This window comes from Bufo gargarizans, chromosome 4 (genome assembly GCF_014858855.1).
Source record: "Bufo gargarizans isolate SCDJY-AF-19 chromosome 4, ASM1485885v1, whole genome shotgun sequence".
Classification (NCBI taxonomy): Eukaryota; Metazoa; Chordata; class Amphibia; order Anura; family Bufonidae; genus Bufo; species Bufo gargarizans.
The window spans coordinates 45,151,225-45,167,452 of NC_058083.1; the positions used below are offsets into that span (position 1 = coordinate 45,151,225).

Genomic DNA, 16,228 nt, shown 5'->3' on the forward strand with positions numbered 1-16,228 from the left:
TCCCTTTAACATGATTGATAATGCTCTGTGCCTCTCTGTGACCTTTTTACTACAAAATCACGGTGACAACTTTATCTCACTCTGCCCCCTCATCAATATTCACCTCAATTCATTCTGCAGCTCACCGCACTGGAGGGGCAGGGCTGAGCGGGATGTTAAGGGGCGGGGCTTAGCGGGATGTCAGCCAGCCGCTGTAACTCCGCCCCCTCATCAATATTCGCCTCAATTCATTCTGAAGCTCACCACTGGAGGGGCGGGGCTGAGTGGGTTGTCAAGAGGCGGAGCTGAGCTGGTGGTTAAGGGGCGGGGCTTAGCGGGATGTCAGCCAGCCGCTGTAACTCCGCCCCTCATCAATATTCACCTCGATTAATTTGCTGCCAGTGACGTCACCGGGCTCCCTGAGCAGCGGAAGAGGAAGCTTTGCTTGCCTGCAAGGGACCCGGTACGTCACTGAGGAGAAGAAACCAGTAACTTCCGGCCATGAATTTCAAAGATGAAAACGGGGCTGCAGAAATCTGTGCCAAAGGTACTACCTGCTTGTATGTAATGTGTATGCCACACTTGTACTATTAGAGTAATGTCCCCAATCCCAGACAACCCCTTTAAGTTTGTGGGTGTAATGTGAAAAAATTTGGAAAAGTTCAAGGGGTATGAATACTTTTTCAAGACACCATAAACTCCATCTGTTGCCTGCCAATGGATTTTGTGCTGTTACATTTTCTGGTGTTTTGCATTTTCTGCAGCAGATTATGCCTCTGCTATTACATATTCACTGATTAGTTCCCATGTATTGCCAGCAGATGGCGCCTCTGCTATTACATATTCACTGATTGATTAGTTCCCATGTATTGCCAGCAGATGGCGCCTCTGCTATTACATATTCACTGATTAGTTCCCATGTATTGCCAGCAGATGGCGCCTCTGCTATTACATATTCACTGATTAGTTCCCATGTATTGCCAGCAGATGGCGCCTCTGCTATTACATATTCACTGATTAGTTCCCATGTATTGCCAGCAGATGGCGCCTCTGCTATTACATATTCACTGATTAGTTCCCATGTATTGCCAGCAGATGGCGCCTCTGCTATTACATACTCACTGATTAGTTCCCATGTATTGCCAGCAGATGGCGCCTCTGCTATTACATACTCACTGATTAGTTCCCATGTATTGCCAGCAGATGGCGCCTCTGCTATTACATATTCACTGATTAGTTCCCATGTATTGCCAGCAGATGGCGCCTCTGCTATTACATACTCACTGATTAGTTCCCATGTATTGCCAGCAGATGGCGCCTCTGCTATTACATACTCACTGATTAGTTCCCATGTATTGCCAGCAGATGGCGCCTCTGCTATTACATACTCACTGATTAGTTCCCATGTATTGCCAGCAGATGGCGCCTCTGCTATTACATACTCACTGATTAGTTCCCATGTATTGCCAGCAGATGGCGCCTCTGCTATTACATATTCACTGATTAAAAAGGAAAGTTCAGCAGCTCTCACCTGCCCCACCTTCACCTGTGAGCACGGAGGACCCGTGTCAGGCCCGGGTATCACAATGCAAAAAGGTTCAAGGAATCCAGCTCCACTAATCAGTGAATATGTAATAGCAGAGGTAAAGGAATATTTATTTTGCTTGCGGTAAAATCACTTACAGTTACAAAAGTCTTGTCTACGCGTTTCGGGCTACCAGAAACAATTCAAGCCCTTACTCAATATACACGTCAACCGGATGGTCTGAACAAACGCCTAGATTTAATTTTGCAACAATAATCCACACTTTCAGAGTCCCCGCAGCTTCCTAATTTATTAAAAAAAAAATTCCTTTATTCTATTATCTTCTACAGCCAATGTACAGTACAGACCAAAAGTTTGGACACACCTTCTCATTCAAAGAGTTTTCTTTATTTTCATTACTATGAAAATTGTAGATTCACACTGAAGGCATCAAAACTATGAATGAACACATGTGGAATTATATACATAACAAAAAAGTGTGAAACAACAGAAAATATGTCATATTCTAGGTTCTTCAAAGTAGCCTTTGCTTTGATTACTGCTTTGCACACTCTTGGCATTCTCTTGATGAGCGTCAAGAGGTAGTCACCTGAAATGGTCTTCCAACAGTCTTGAAGGAGTTCCCAGAGATGCTTAGCACTTGTTGGCCCTTTTGCCTTCACTCTGCGGTCCAGCTCACCCCCAAACCATCTCGATTGGGTTCAGGTCCGGTGACTGTGGAGGCCAGGTCATCTGGCGCAGCACCCCATCACTCTCCTTCATGGTCAAATAGCCCTTACACAGCCTGGAGGTGTGTTTGGGGTCATGGTCCTGTTGAAAAATAAATGATGGTCCAACTAAACGCAAACCGGATGGAATAGCATGCCGCTGCAAGATGCTGTGGTAGCCATGCTGGTTCAGTATGCCTTCAATTTTGAATAAATCCCCAACAGTGTCACCAGCAAAGCACCCCCACACCATCACACCTCCTCCTCCATGCTTCACGGTGGGAACCAGGCATGTAGAGTCCATCCGTTCACCTTTTCTGCGTCGCACAAAGACACGGTGGTTGGAACCAAAGATCTCAAATTTGGACTCATCAGACCAAAGCACAGATTTGCACTGGTCTAATGTCCATTCCTTGTGTTCTTTACCCCAAACAAGTCTCTTCTGCTTGTTGCCTGTCCTTAGCAGTGGTTTCCTAGCAGATATTCTACCATGAAGGCCTGATTCACACAGTCTCCTCTTAACAGTTGTTCTAGAGATGTGTCTGCTGCTAGAACTCTGTGTGGCATTGACCTGGTCTCTAATCTGAGCTGCTGTTAACCTGCGATTTCTGAGGCTGGTGACTCGGATGAACTTATCCTCCACAGCAGAGGTGACTCTTGGTCTTCCTTTCCTGGGGCGGTCCGCATGTGAGCCAGTTTCTTTGTAGCGCTTGGTGGTTTTTGTGACTGCACTTGGGGACACTTTCAAAGTTTTCCCAATTTTTCGGACTGACTGACCTTCATTTCTTAAAGTAATGATGGTCACTCGTTTTTCTTTACTTAGCTGCTTTTTTTCTTGCCATAATACAAAGTCTAACAGTCTATTCAGTAGGACTATCAGCTGTGTATCCACCTGACTTCTCCACAACGCAACTGATGGTCCCAACCCCATTTATAAGGCAAGAAATCCCACTTATTAAACCTGACAGGGCACACCTGTGAAGTGAGAACCATTTCAGGTGACTACCTCTTGAAGCTCATCAAGAGAATGCCAAGAGTGTGCAAAGCCGTAATCAAAGCAAAAGGTGGCTACTTTCAAGAACCTAGAATATGACACATTTTCAGTTGTTTCACACTTTTTTGTTATGTATATAATTCCACATGTGTTAATTCATAGTTTTGATGCCTTCAGTGTGAATCTACAATTTTCATAGTCATGAAAATAAAGAAAACTCTTTGAATGAGAAGGTGTGCCCAAACTTTTGGTCTGTACTGTATATCTCATGTATTTTTGCATAGGTTCCTTTATTGCTTATTGTATGTTTTATTTATTTTTTTCCTTTCCTTTTTCTCATGAGAAGTGTTGTTCAAAGGCGTGGCATTTTTTTTGAGGGGGTTTGCAGTCATGTGACCACAATTAGTGAAAACAGGTGCAGTCTTTCCTACAAATAGTGCCACTTTTAATGTCTTACTGTGTCATGAGTAAGGGCTTGAATTGTTTCTGGTAGCCCGAAACGCGTAGACAAGACTTTTGTAACTGTAACTGGATGTGATTTTACCGCAAGCAAAATAAATATTCCTTTACCGAAGTGGAGCTGGATTCCTTGAACCTTTTTGCATATTCACTGATTAGTTCCCATCTATCTCCAGCAGATGGCGCCTTTGCTATTACATCTTGTTGCATCAGTTTCCATTTGTTGCCAGCAGATGGCGCCTCTGCTATTACATATTAGCTGATTAGTTCCCATCTATCTCCAGCAGATGGCGCCTTTGCTATTACATCTTGTTGCATCAGTTTCCATTTGCTGCCAGCAGATGGCGCCTCTGCTATTACTTATTAGCTGATTAGTTCCCATCTATCTCCAGCAGATGGCGCCTTTGCTATTACATCTTGTTGCATCAGTTTCCATTTGTTGCCAGCAGATGGCGCCTCTGCTATTACGTATTAGCTGATTAGTTCCCATCTATCTCCAGCAGATGGCTCCTTTGCTATTACAACTATAGTAAAACTTTTTACCACTCCCAGTGAGCGCTCGTCTTTATGAACCATTATAAAATGGCCTCAGCGTTCACATCGCACTTCTGTCTAACCATACAGCATCCGCCATCTATTTTGCTGATAAAAAGAAGTGTTACATAAACACTGTTATTAACTATCGGTCATGTAATATTTGGCAGTGTGCAGTCCTCCGGAGCTGAATGCGCACTTCTGGCAGCTCTTCTCCCTGCTCCCCTCCTGTGATGTCCACCTTTGTGACTAGGGCGTATGATTAATGGTTGTCCTGATGGGAGTATTCAGCTCTCGTCAAGCCCTAATGTGTTAATGGCCCTCACTGGGACACAGAGCATATGGAAATCATGAAGGGAATGGTGCTAGGTTCCCAGCAGCACAGAGTATTTCTAGAATAGACTCTGCTGAGCTTGTAAGGAGGGTCAGGAACCTGTCTTCTCCTGTGATGATGATGGTGAGGACTGGGCTGTATGTGACATAATGTGACAATGGTGATGGAGACCAGTGGAAGGAGCTTGCTTCCCAGCAGCACAGAGTATTTCTGGAGCAGAGAGATGATCTAATTGGAGCTCACAGATTTAAGAGACACATGGTGGAAGGAATAGGGTCCCCAGCAACACAGAGTATTTCAGGAGAGGAGGGCACTGATTTTAGGAAAAGTGAGGTCACAGACTGAGAGCGACTTGTTGACAGCAGCACAGAGTATTTCAGGAGACGTGTGTTGAGGATGTTGGGGGCAGTGACCTGGGCTCCATGAGGGAGACCTCCAGGTATGAAGGAGGCTCCGCCGTCACATGACTGCTCCATCGTCTGTCACTTCTGCGGATACTTTTTAGTTTTTCCACTTCTGCTCGAGATGCAAATATTGACGAGCTGATCACACGTCGTCTGAATGTCCTCTCCGGTGGCGAGGCGTGACGGTGATATTTTCTCTGCCCTCAGTGGGCACGTGTGCTATTTGACTTGGTGTGTGCAGAGGTTTATTTCCTTCCGACGGCTCCTCGCCTCTCCTTTTCCTTGGAAACTTTGTAAATAGCAATTTGTGCCACCTTGGGAAGTGCTGTGGTCGTCTGTATTATTGGAACAGCTGGAGCTCGGAGCCCGGCTATCAGGAGGCACATGTTCAAAGTGCTGTGTGTTTGATGAAGGCCCAACGTCGTGCTGTGTAATTGGATTTGTGTGCAGAACGTCTTGTCGGTGCGTTCTGTGTTTATCCCTGCAGCTACTCCAAGGCTGACGACGTGGAGTTGAGCTGTCTCAGATAATTTAAAAAAAAAATTCTGCTCCTCTGCTGCAGGACTCGGAGTGTGTCGCCCTAATGTTCAGTGTCTTTCTAAATGCAGGTTGAAGACAAAAACATCCGCCAAGTACGGTCTGTCGGCTCAACCGCGCCTCGTAGACATCATTGCTGCTGTCCCTCCGCAGCACCGCAAAGTTCTTGTGCCAAAGTTAAAAGCGAAGCCCATCCGTACTGCCAGTGGGGTGAGAAATAGTCTCTCTACATGACAAGAAATGCATACTGAACTGCAATAGTACTAATAGTATAACTACTATAATACTGCTCCTATGTACAAGAATATAACTACTATAATACTGCCTCCTATGTACAGAATATAACTACTATAATACTGCTCCTATGTACAAGAATATAACTACTATAATACTGCCTCCTATATACAAGAATATAACTACTATAATACTGCTCCTATGTACAATAATATAACTACTATAATACTGCTCCTATGTACAGGAATATAACTACTATAATACTGACTCCTATGTACAAGAATATAACTGCTATAACACTGCTCATATGTACAAGAATATAACTACTATAATACTGCTCCTATGTACAAGAATATAACTACTATAATACTGCTCCTATGTACAAGAATATAACTACTATAATACTGCCCCTATGTACAAGAATATAACTACTATAATACTGCTCCTATGTACAAGAATATAACTACTATAATACTGCTCCTATGTACAAGAATATAACTACTATAATACTGCCTCCTATGTACAGAATATAACTACTATAATACTGCTCCTATGTACAAGAATATAACTACTATAATACTGCTCCTATGTACAAGAATATAACTACTATAATACTGCCTCCTATGTACAGAATATAACTACTATAATACTGCTCCTATGTACAAGAATATAACTACTATAATACTGCCTCCTATGTACAGAATATAACTACTATAATACTGCTCCTATGTACAAGAATATAACTACTATAATACTGCCTCCTATGTACAGAATATAACTACTATAATACTGCTCCTATGTACAAGAATATAACTACTATAATACTGCCTCCTATGTACAAGAATATAACTACTATAATACTGCCTCCTATGTACAAGAATATAACTACTATAATACTGCCTCCTATGTACAAGAATATAACTACTATAATACTGCTCCTATGTACAAGAATATAACTACTATAATACTGCCTCCTATGTACAAGAATATAACTACTATAATACTGCCCCTATGTACAAGAATATAACTACTATAATACTGCTCCTATGTACAAGAATATAACTACTATAATACTGCTCCTATGTACAAGAATATAACTACTATAATACTGCTCCTATGTACAAGAATATAACTACTATAATACTGCTCCTATGTACAAGAATATAACTACTATAATACTGCTCCTATGTACAAGAATATAACTACTATAATACTGCCTCCTATGTACAAGAATATAACTACTATAATACTGCCTCCTATGTACAAGAATATAACTACTATAATACTGCTCCTATGTACAAGAATATAACTACTATAATGCTGCTCCTATGTACAAGAATATAACTACTATAATACTGCCTCCTATGTACAAGAATATAACTACTATAATACTGCCCCTATGTACAAGAATATAACTACTATAATACTGCTCCTATGTACAAGAATATAACTACTATAATACTGCTCCTATGTATAAGAATATAACTTCTATAATACTGCCTCCTATGTACAAGAATATAACTACTATAATACTGCTCCTATGTACAAGAATATTACTACTATAATACTGCTCCTATGTACAAGAATATAACTACTGTAATACTACCTCCTATGTACAAGAATATAACTACTGTAATACTGCCCCTATGTACAAGAATATAACTACTATAATACTGCTCCTATGTACAAGAATATAACTACTATAATACTGCTCCTATGTATAAGAATATAACTTCTATAATACTGCCTCCTATGTACAAGAATATAACTACTATAATACTGCTCCTATGTACAAGAATATTACTACTATAATACTGCTCCTATGTACAAGAATATAACTACTGTAATACTACCTCCTATGTACAAGAATATAACTACTGTAATACTGCTCCTATGTACAAGAATATAACTACTGTAATACTGCCCCTATGTACAAGAGTATAACTACTATAATACTGCTCCTATGTTACAGGGGTTGGTCCATATTTAATGCTGTATCACTTGGATATGCCGTCAATGTCAGATAGGAGTGGGTTGCACCTTTAGGACCCGCTCCTATCTGTAGAATGGGGTCTCTGAAGTAACGGAGAGGACGCTGTCCCTGCTCTCCATTTATTGCTATGGGAGTTCTGAAAATACCAGAGTGAGCGTGCCGTTCCATAAGGGTGAATGCAGAGTGCACTGTGCAAGTGCAGCCTCCTCTATGTTCACCGCCATCGGACTGCCGGATATACCCGAGCCAGCGCTCCCTTATGGGTGAACGGAGGGTGGCTCTGTATGCACTTACAGGGGCACCTTCTGAGGATGACAGCAGGTCTCCGAGGTCTGACCTGCACCTATCTGACATTGACGGCATGTCTGAGATGGGAACACGCCTTTGACCTGGTGACAGGGTGACTTTATTATTGCTTCCTTCACTGCTTGAGATGGACCTTCACACGTTCCTGCTGTTCTCTTGCAGATTGCTGTGGTGGCGGTCATGTGTAAACCTCACAGATGTCCTCACATTAACTTTACCGGAAATATTTGTGTGTAAGTACAATGTCCAGATCTGAAGAAATGTACCGAGTCTTCAGATAAGGCCAAGGAGATCCACCAAGAGGACTACAGGCCCATTTACAGAGGACAGTGATCGGCCAGTGTATATTACTAGCTGCACAAGTGCTGGGGACAGTACACGCACGCAGCTAGTAACCAGAATTATTGAGCTATCCGAACTGATGTCCGATAGATTAATTCATGTTTACACAGAGGTGCTGCTTCCGGGTGCTTTGCTCGAAACATGGCTGCTGATGGAGAGTTCCGTCAGTGGCCTCTATTCACTTACACTGAGGACGTACATTACATCTAGCACATGCGCAGCTAGTATTAAAAGCTGGTCAACCCCTATGTGCATCATTGACCTCCAGTTCACATTGCTTTTACCTATCAAATTGAGTCACTGTGTACATACATTACATTACTTATCCTGTACTGATCCTGAGTTACATCCTGTATTATACTCCAGAGCTGCACTCACTATTCTGCTGGTGCAGTCACTGTGTACATACATTACAGTACTTATCCTGTACTGATCCTGAGTTACATCCTGTATTATACTTCAGAGCTGCACTCACTATTCTGCTGGTGCAGTCACTGTGTACATACATTACATTACTTATCCTGTACTGATCCTGAGTTACATCCTGTATTATACTCCAGAGCTGCACTCACTATTCTGCTGGTGCAGTCACTGTGTACATACATTACATTACTTATCCTGTACTGATCCTGTGTTACATCCTGTATTATACTCCAGAGCTGCACTCACTATTCTGCTGGTGCAGTCACTGTGTACATACGTTACATTACTTATCCTGTACTGATCCTGAGTTACATCCTGTATTATACTCCAGAGCTGCACTCACTATTCTGCTGGTGCAGTCACTGTGTACATACATTACATTACTTATCCTGTACTGATCCTGAGTTACATCCTGTATTATACTCCAGAGCTGCACTCACTATTCTGCTGGTGCAGTCACTGTGTACATACATTACTTATCCTGAGTTACATCCTGTATTATACTCCAGAGCTGCACTCACTATTCTGCTGGTGCAGTCACTGTGTACATACCTTACAGTTATATGTAGTCTATACAGTTCGCTGTCATGGGTACATTGTTTCAGACTCAATATCACTGTAACAAACCTTCAGTACAGAGAACTATTAAAGCTGTTCCGGTTTTAGCTTCTGGATGAAAACTAGAATGTTTTCATAAACTGACAGCAAGCAGAGATCTTGACTATGGCGAAGAGTGTAATAAGAGAATTGTACATTTTCATTATGTAATCTACATAGGACTGGAAAAACACTGTAAGGACATGCAAATAATGTACCCCTGTGTATGTAGCTGCTCTTCAGCATAGCTGCTGGTGCTTCTGCACAGTGTGTCAGTTTCCTCTTGTATTCATCTGCAGGTATTGCCCCGGAGGTCCCGATTCTGATTTTGAATACTCGACCCAGTCGTATACAGGATATGAGGTACGTTCTCCTCTATGGACATACGGGTCTCAGGGGTACAAGGCCCACCATCTGTGGATCTGTGGATCAGTCGCGGGGGTCTTTTCTGTCGCTTGGTACGCTGTTAAAGGCATAGTCTGCTCTTTAAACAAATTTTCATAGGGGTGTGTTTAGAACGGAGGGGTCACTGTATCGGGACACCCACCCTTCTATTCGGAGTGCCTCGTGGATTATACAGGCATCCATTGATCTGCATCTACTGCTGGGCCTACAATTTGCAGATGTGCACAGGGGACAGCCAATAAGGGGGCCATGCCATAGCGCCACCATCACTGATGGGGTGGCTCAGCACTTCTAAGGTCCTAGAAATAATCTGCACAGATCTGATGGGACGTCTCAGCAGGCGTCCCCCCCCTACTGCAGATAGAGGAGGGGCAGGGCCGCTGCTATGTACAGTTGCCTTACAGACAGGTCCCATCTCAGGACTGTGACAAGACGGGGCAGTGGATACAAATTAATGCTTTATCGATTCCTCATTTTTTTAAATCTGATTATGGTTAAAGGGAAGTTGGGATTTTTTATGTATATTTTTTTAAAATGTTTACTGTTCCTTTAAAATCTTCTCCAATTTCTTCGCAGCCGACATCCATGCGAGCTATCCGGGCCCGGTACGACCCCTTCCTGCAGACCAGGCATAGAGTCGAACAGGTAGAGTCTATATCGGCATTGTCACGTTTGGCTGTGGGGTGAGAACCAATATGGCCACCACAAAGGCACCCACCGGGTGGGATTCCTGTCTGCCAGATCTGCTATCTTCTAGGTAGGACTGACGTTCAGGAGTCTAGGAAAGCTGGGTTACGACTACTGTCAGAGTGGCTCTATTGGTTGTCACACCAATATGGTCGCCAAAAGAGTTGATTTTTAGAGGGATTTCTCTTTAAGGCAGTGATGTTCCAGCAGCACTTGTCGGTCTAGTATAAAATAGAGGTTTAATACCTTGCGGTGTAGGTTATATTAGAGTGAGAAGATTTTTGTTTTAATTTTTTTACCTAGGTGGTGTATTGTAAAATCTGGGGTTTAATACCTGGTTTGGGTGGGGGACGGGGATCATTTTTTTAATTTTTTTAAAACTTTGTGGTCTGTTGTAAAATAGGTGCTTAATACGGTAGCTGGTGGTGTAATGTATATTACAGTGGGGAAGGGTCATTTTTACCCTATTGGTCTAGTGTGAAAGAGGGGTTAAATACCTGGTAGTCTAGGTTATTTTAGAAGTTGGAGGGCAGGGGTCATTTTTACCCTGGTGATCTAGTGTAAACTAGGTGGTTTATACTTTGTGGTCTGTGGGTTACTCTCCTCTCCGTGTGGGCTCCTCTCCTCTCCGTGTGGGCTCCTCGCCTCTCCATGTGGGCTCCTCGCCTCTCCATGTGGGCTCCTCGCCTCTCCATGTGGGCTCCTCGCCTCTCCATGTGGGCTCCTCTCCTCTCCGTGTGGGCTCCTCGCCTCTCCATGTGGGCTCCTCTCCTCTCCACCTGGGTTACTCTCCTCTCCATGTGGGCTCCTCGCCTCTCCATGTGGGCTCCTCGCCTCTCCGTGTCTCCGTGTGGGCTCCTCTCCTCGCCGTGTGGGCTCCTCTCCGTGTGGGCTCCTCTCCTCTCCGTGTGGGCTCCTCTCCTCTCCGTGTGGGCTCCTCTCCTCTCCGTGTGGGCTCCTCTCCGTGTGGGCTCCTCTCCTCTCCGTGTGGGCTCCTCTCCTCTCCGTGTGGGCTCCTCTCCTCTCCGTGTGGGCTCCTCGCCTCTCCGTGTGGGCTCCTCGCCTCTCCGTGTGGGCTCCTCGCCTCTCCGTGTGGGCTCCTCGCCTCTCCGTGTGGGCTCCTCTCCGTGTGGGCTCCTCTCCGTGTGGGCTCCTCGCCTCTCCGTGTGGGCTCCTCGCCTCTCCGTGTGGGCTCCTCTCCGTGTGGGCTCCTCGCCTCTCCGTGTGGGCTCCTCGCCTCTCCGTGTGGGCTCCTCGCCTCTCCGCGTGGGCTCCTCGCCTCTCCGCGTGGGCTCCTCGCCTCTCCGCGTGGGCTCCTCTCCTCTCCGCGTGGGCTCCTCTCCTCTCCGCGTGGGCTCCTCTCCGCGTGGGCTCCTCTCCTCTCCGCGTGGGCTCCTCTCCTCTCCACGTGGGCTCCTCTCCTCTCCACGTGGGCTCCTCGCCTCTCCACGTGGGCTCCTCGCCTCTCCCGGTTCCAATGATGTGTCCTGTCAAACAAATCAGTGCTGGGCACTTTAAGAGCACTCTATCGTATCGTTGGTGGGGGGATCTGACGTCAGCACCTTCCTCTGACTTCGAACAATAAGACACACAATCTTTTTTTCTAGTAATTTTTGTTTTCTGGCTAGAAATGTCCGGCAGACATGGGGTAAATGCAGGTTAGAATTTTTCGGTATATAAATGTGATTGGTTGTCAGAATAAAGGGATTCTTACTGAATGACATGAACATGATATAATCTGCTTGTCGTGGGGTCACATCATTTCTTCCTCTGCAGCGGTCACTCACCACTGAGTTAGTATTTTCTGCAGGAAGTCGTATTGTCCTTCCACAAGGGGATAATCACACAAGCTCGTTATGATATGAATAACCCGCAACGTGCAGTAATTACCGCCATTTTGCTCTTACAGCTCAAGCAGCTGGGGCACAGTGTGGACAAGGTGGAGTTCATTGTCATGGGGGGCACATTTATGGCACTTTCTGAAGATTACCGAGATTACTTCATCCGCAACCTGCATGACGCCCTGTCCGGGCACACCTCCAACAGCGTGACTGAAGCCGTACGGTAAGAGGCTGAAGGAGCACTAATTTGTCTTTCCTCTTGTAGATATACTGAGAATGGAGAGGAGGAAAATGTTGGGTCGGATTCACATGTGGGTTAGGGAATTGCCTATTGAGCGATTTCCTAATCTACTTGCAATCTTCTGTATCTCCTGAGGGCCACTACAAGGAATGGAGTTTTGAATTAAAAAGTGCAATGCTGTGAAAAAAAATTCAACACTCCAATGCTTTAACACGTTTCATCTCCATACTGGGGTCTTCTTCAGGCTAATTTACAACTACCAAGTGCACGTTTAACCCTTTCCAAACCCCCGCCATCCGGTCTTTAAAAATGGCGGGTACCTTAGCCGCCGGCTTTTTGCTTTTTTAAAGAGCAGACACCTGGGGCTAATGTCTGTGATCGGCAATAACACCGATACAAGACATTAAACCTTCTGGCCACAGCATCTGAAGAGTCTCCATGTGGTATCAATGTAATCAGTGTGACCCAGAGAATGAGGGCAACAGGTCAGTTTTACCACATGGGGAACGCCGTAAAAACGAAACCCCTAAAACTGTGGCAGAATTAAAAAAAAAATTCAGTTTCACACCATTTGAAATGTTTTTCCAACTTCTCAATGTATTGTATTCAACAGTAAATGGTGCCATTAGAAAGTAAAACTTGTCCCGCAAAAAACGGCTACAAAAAAAAATAAAAAGGTATGGCTCCGGGCATGGAGTAAAACGGGAAATTGCAGGGTGCTGAAAGGGAATTCTAGGATTCTTTCCTAAATGTTTTTTTTATGTTTTCACTAGATATTTTACAATCTGTAAAAATAATGTAATATTGGACAAACCTAGATTTATCCACCACTAGTTTTAAAAAAAAATTAAATCAATACATTTAAAAATCACTGATAAGCAGGATCAACCCTATCAAGCCTGGTAGACTGCCTGATGGTGTTGATTCTGCTGATTAAAATGATACCCGAATATTGGTTACAACGTTCTCAAGAAAAATACTTTTTTTTTTTTTGGAAATGAGGGCTCCTGTGCACCAAGGATCGTGATCAGAGCTGGAAAGCTGAGGTGCACCAAGGGTCTAGCCCCTTCGGAGGTGATATTGGTGTAGAGGAGGACCTGTACTTGGCCAAAACGTTGTTAAACCTGCTTACTCTCAGTCAACATTTTGGAAAGAAGTGATGATGAGAGAGGTTTTCATCCACATTTATGTAAAAGGAATGATGAGGAGAATGCAAGTCCTAGTTCCAACGCTAAGGCAGAAGTGGTCACCAAAAGGAAGAGGTGGGAGGTGATGGTTATGTTGCCCATCTACAATCATTATGTGAGTCAAAGATGTGCCCTCTAATCTGAGGTAGAGTAGCTGGCAACATGGAAGTTATTCTAGACAGGACCTAGGAGTCTCTGCTCACCATCGAGTGCCCCTCTATCGTCATAGACGTCTCTCCATCGTTGTCTAAGTTTGTCGAATCCTAGGCCAAAATTGCCCCATGTCATTGTCAGATGTTTCCATCTCCAACATGGAGAGGAAAGCAGTGACCTTCGTGAAGGAGGAACTGGAAGAAGCAGATGATCTGTAGGTCATGCAGATGATGATGAAGGATGAGCACCCTTACCTCTTGTCCAGTGCACCTAGCACTCAAACAGCTATATCAAACCAAGCCATTCAGAGATGAGTGGATAGCCCTCATGTGCAGGCCCACCTCTCATCCCTGCTATGAGGAGCTATTGACCCATCTTCTCCACTCCAAATCACCTCTGATTTCCTTTCCCTGTTCCAGTCTTGTATATGTATGATCTAAAATCCTTTGAGTCACTAAGTCTGTTCTTCCCAACCCATCTCAGAAACTCTTACTCCATGTCACATCCCGTTGGTCCTAAAAGGTAGCCACTTGTCCCATCTTTTGGTGAACTTGGCTAAACACTGCCTTTAAATATATACACCCTTTTTCAGACGAATGATCTCGTCCATCCTGTTAAAAAATTCGGCCTTAGATGGGGAGTGAGGTCTAAGCCAATATTTAGCAATTAACTTCCTGGCCTGGAAGAGCAGACGCTGCACCCCCTGAGATACCTTACGTTTTATAATGTCCAATATTCCCAACACACATGACCTTGGGCCAGGCGGAACCTCAATTTGATATGCTTCTTTAATACATGTTAGCACTCCTGTCCAAAAATTCTTAAGCTCCGTACACTCCCAGAACATGTGCATTAGGGATGCGGGACTCTCTCCACATCTAGGGCAAGAGGCATCATTCCTAACCCCGATCTTGAACAGAAAGGATGGAGTCCGGTAAACCCGGTGGACAAGAAACAGTTGGGACATACGCTGGCCCTCACACAGTAATAACTGAGGAGTCAATGCTAGGACTGCTTTCCATTGATCTTCTGAAATGGAACCAACCTCCCTCCTATTTTTGTTTGACCCCCAAAGAGTCTTGCTTCACAGATTTCACAAACGGATTCCTATATATGGATGATATTAGTCCGGTCGAGGAGCTACATGTAACAATGGGACTATTGTGCAGGTAAGCGACATAGACCTTGTCTGAGCCTAGAAAGCGTGCCTTAATTGCAAAAATTGATAGAAGGCCGTATGGGGAAGAGCAAACTCGCTCCTGAATTTCTCAAATGATTTAAACACTCCATCTCTTTGCAACTGATATAAAAACCTCACCCCTTTCCGTTCCCATGGAGAGAACCCTTCCAGGTGAAACATTTCAGGCACCTGGGGATTCCTCCACAATGGGGTAACCTGAGTAAAGCCCTTTACAGACAGCAAGTCCCGACACTTATGCCAAACCTTATATATCAAATTAAGGGTACGATATCCCATCACCTTATCGGAGAGACCACTATTCTTCAGTAGAACCACCGGGGATTCACTCTCCATAATGTGCGTTATCAGCCGTGCCGATGCCTTGTCCCCAGGAGTCCTCCCCCAACATCTCAACTACTGCATCTGCGAGGAGATAAAATATAACCATGGATTAGGGACAGATAGACCCCCTGTGTCCTTCCCTCTTTGTGATGTGTCCAACCGAATCCTAGCCCGTTTTTTGCGCCAAATCAAACTTCTGAACAACCTTTGTATTCTAAAAAAAAGACCCGTTGTGTAATCCATACGGGGGATTTATGCAAGACATATATAAGTTTCGGCATAAGTATCATTTTCAGGAGATTGCTTCTCCCTAATTTCAGACATTGGTAGTTTACACCACGCTTTGAATTTTTTCGGCCATGCTGTTCGGGAGTGGATCGAAGTTATTTTGTTACATATTGTCTAATATTTGATGAGTATATACTGGAACACCTTCCCAATTAAAATATACCTTTTAATAATATTCTATTAAAATCTGGCCTACAGCCGGACTACACATACAAGGAAAGTCGACAAACAATGTCCTATTATGGCAAAAAAGGAATGGCTATAGTTACACCTATATCAAGGTAAAGATACACGACTGGTAAGCAATCCTGGGGATTTTGATTACCCCTGCACAAGGTACTCTTAGTGTAAGGCACAGTTGAGGACCAGAAAAAATTGTTAAGGAAACCAATATATTGTAGTTCACTATTAATCCTATTGCATAAGTTCACATGGTACACATTCCGTTATTGTTCACGGTTAGCTGAAATAAAATACACATTCCGTGATTGTTCACGGTTAGCTGAAATATGATA

At 44.0% G+C, this 16,228-nt stretch overlaps 1 protein-coding gene across 1 annotated transcript in view; it reads left to right on the top strand.

The window, feature by feature from the left end:
* ELP3 (elongator acetyltransferase complex subunit 3) overlaps nucleotides 1–16,228 on the top strand; it is a 172,153-nt gene that overhangs the window by 8,633 nt on the left and 147,292 nt on the right. Inside the window, exons 3-7 of the mRNA XM_044292121.1 lie at nucleotides 5,566–5,704; nucleotides 8,190–8,260; nucleotides 9,689–9,752; nucleotides 10,371–10,439; nucleotides 12,391–12,545. Of these exons, the coding sequence (XP_044148056.1) occupies nucleotides 5,566–5,704; nucleotides 8,190–8,260; nucleotides 9,689–9,752; nucleotides 10,371–10,439; nucleotides 12,391–12,545 (498 nt within the window). The remainder of the gene's footprint in view (nucleotides 1–5,565; nucleotides 5,705–8,189; nucleotides 8,261–9,688; nucleotides 9,753–10,370; nucleotides 10,440–12,390; nucleotides 12,546–16,228) is intronic.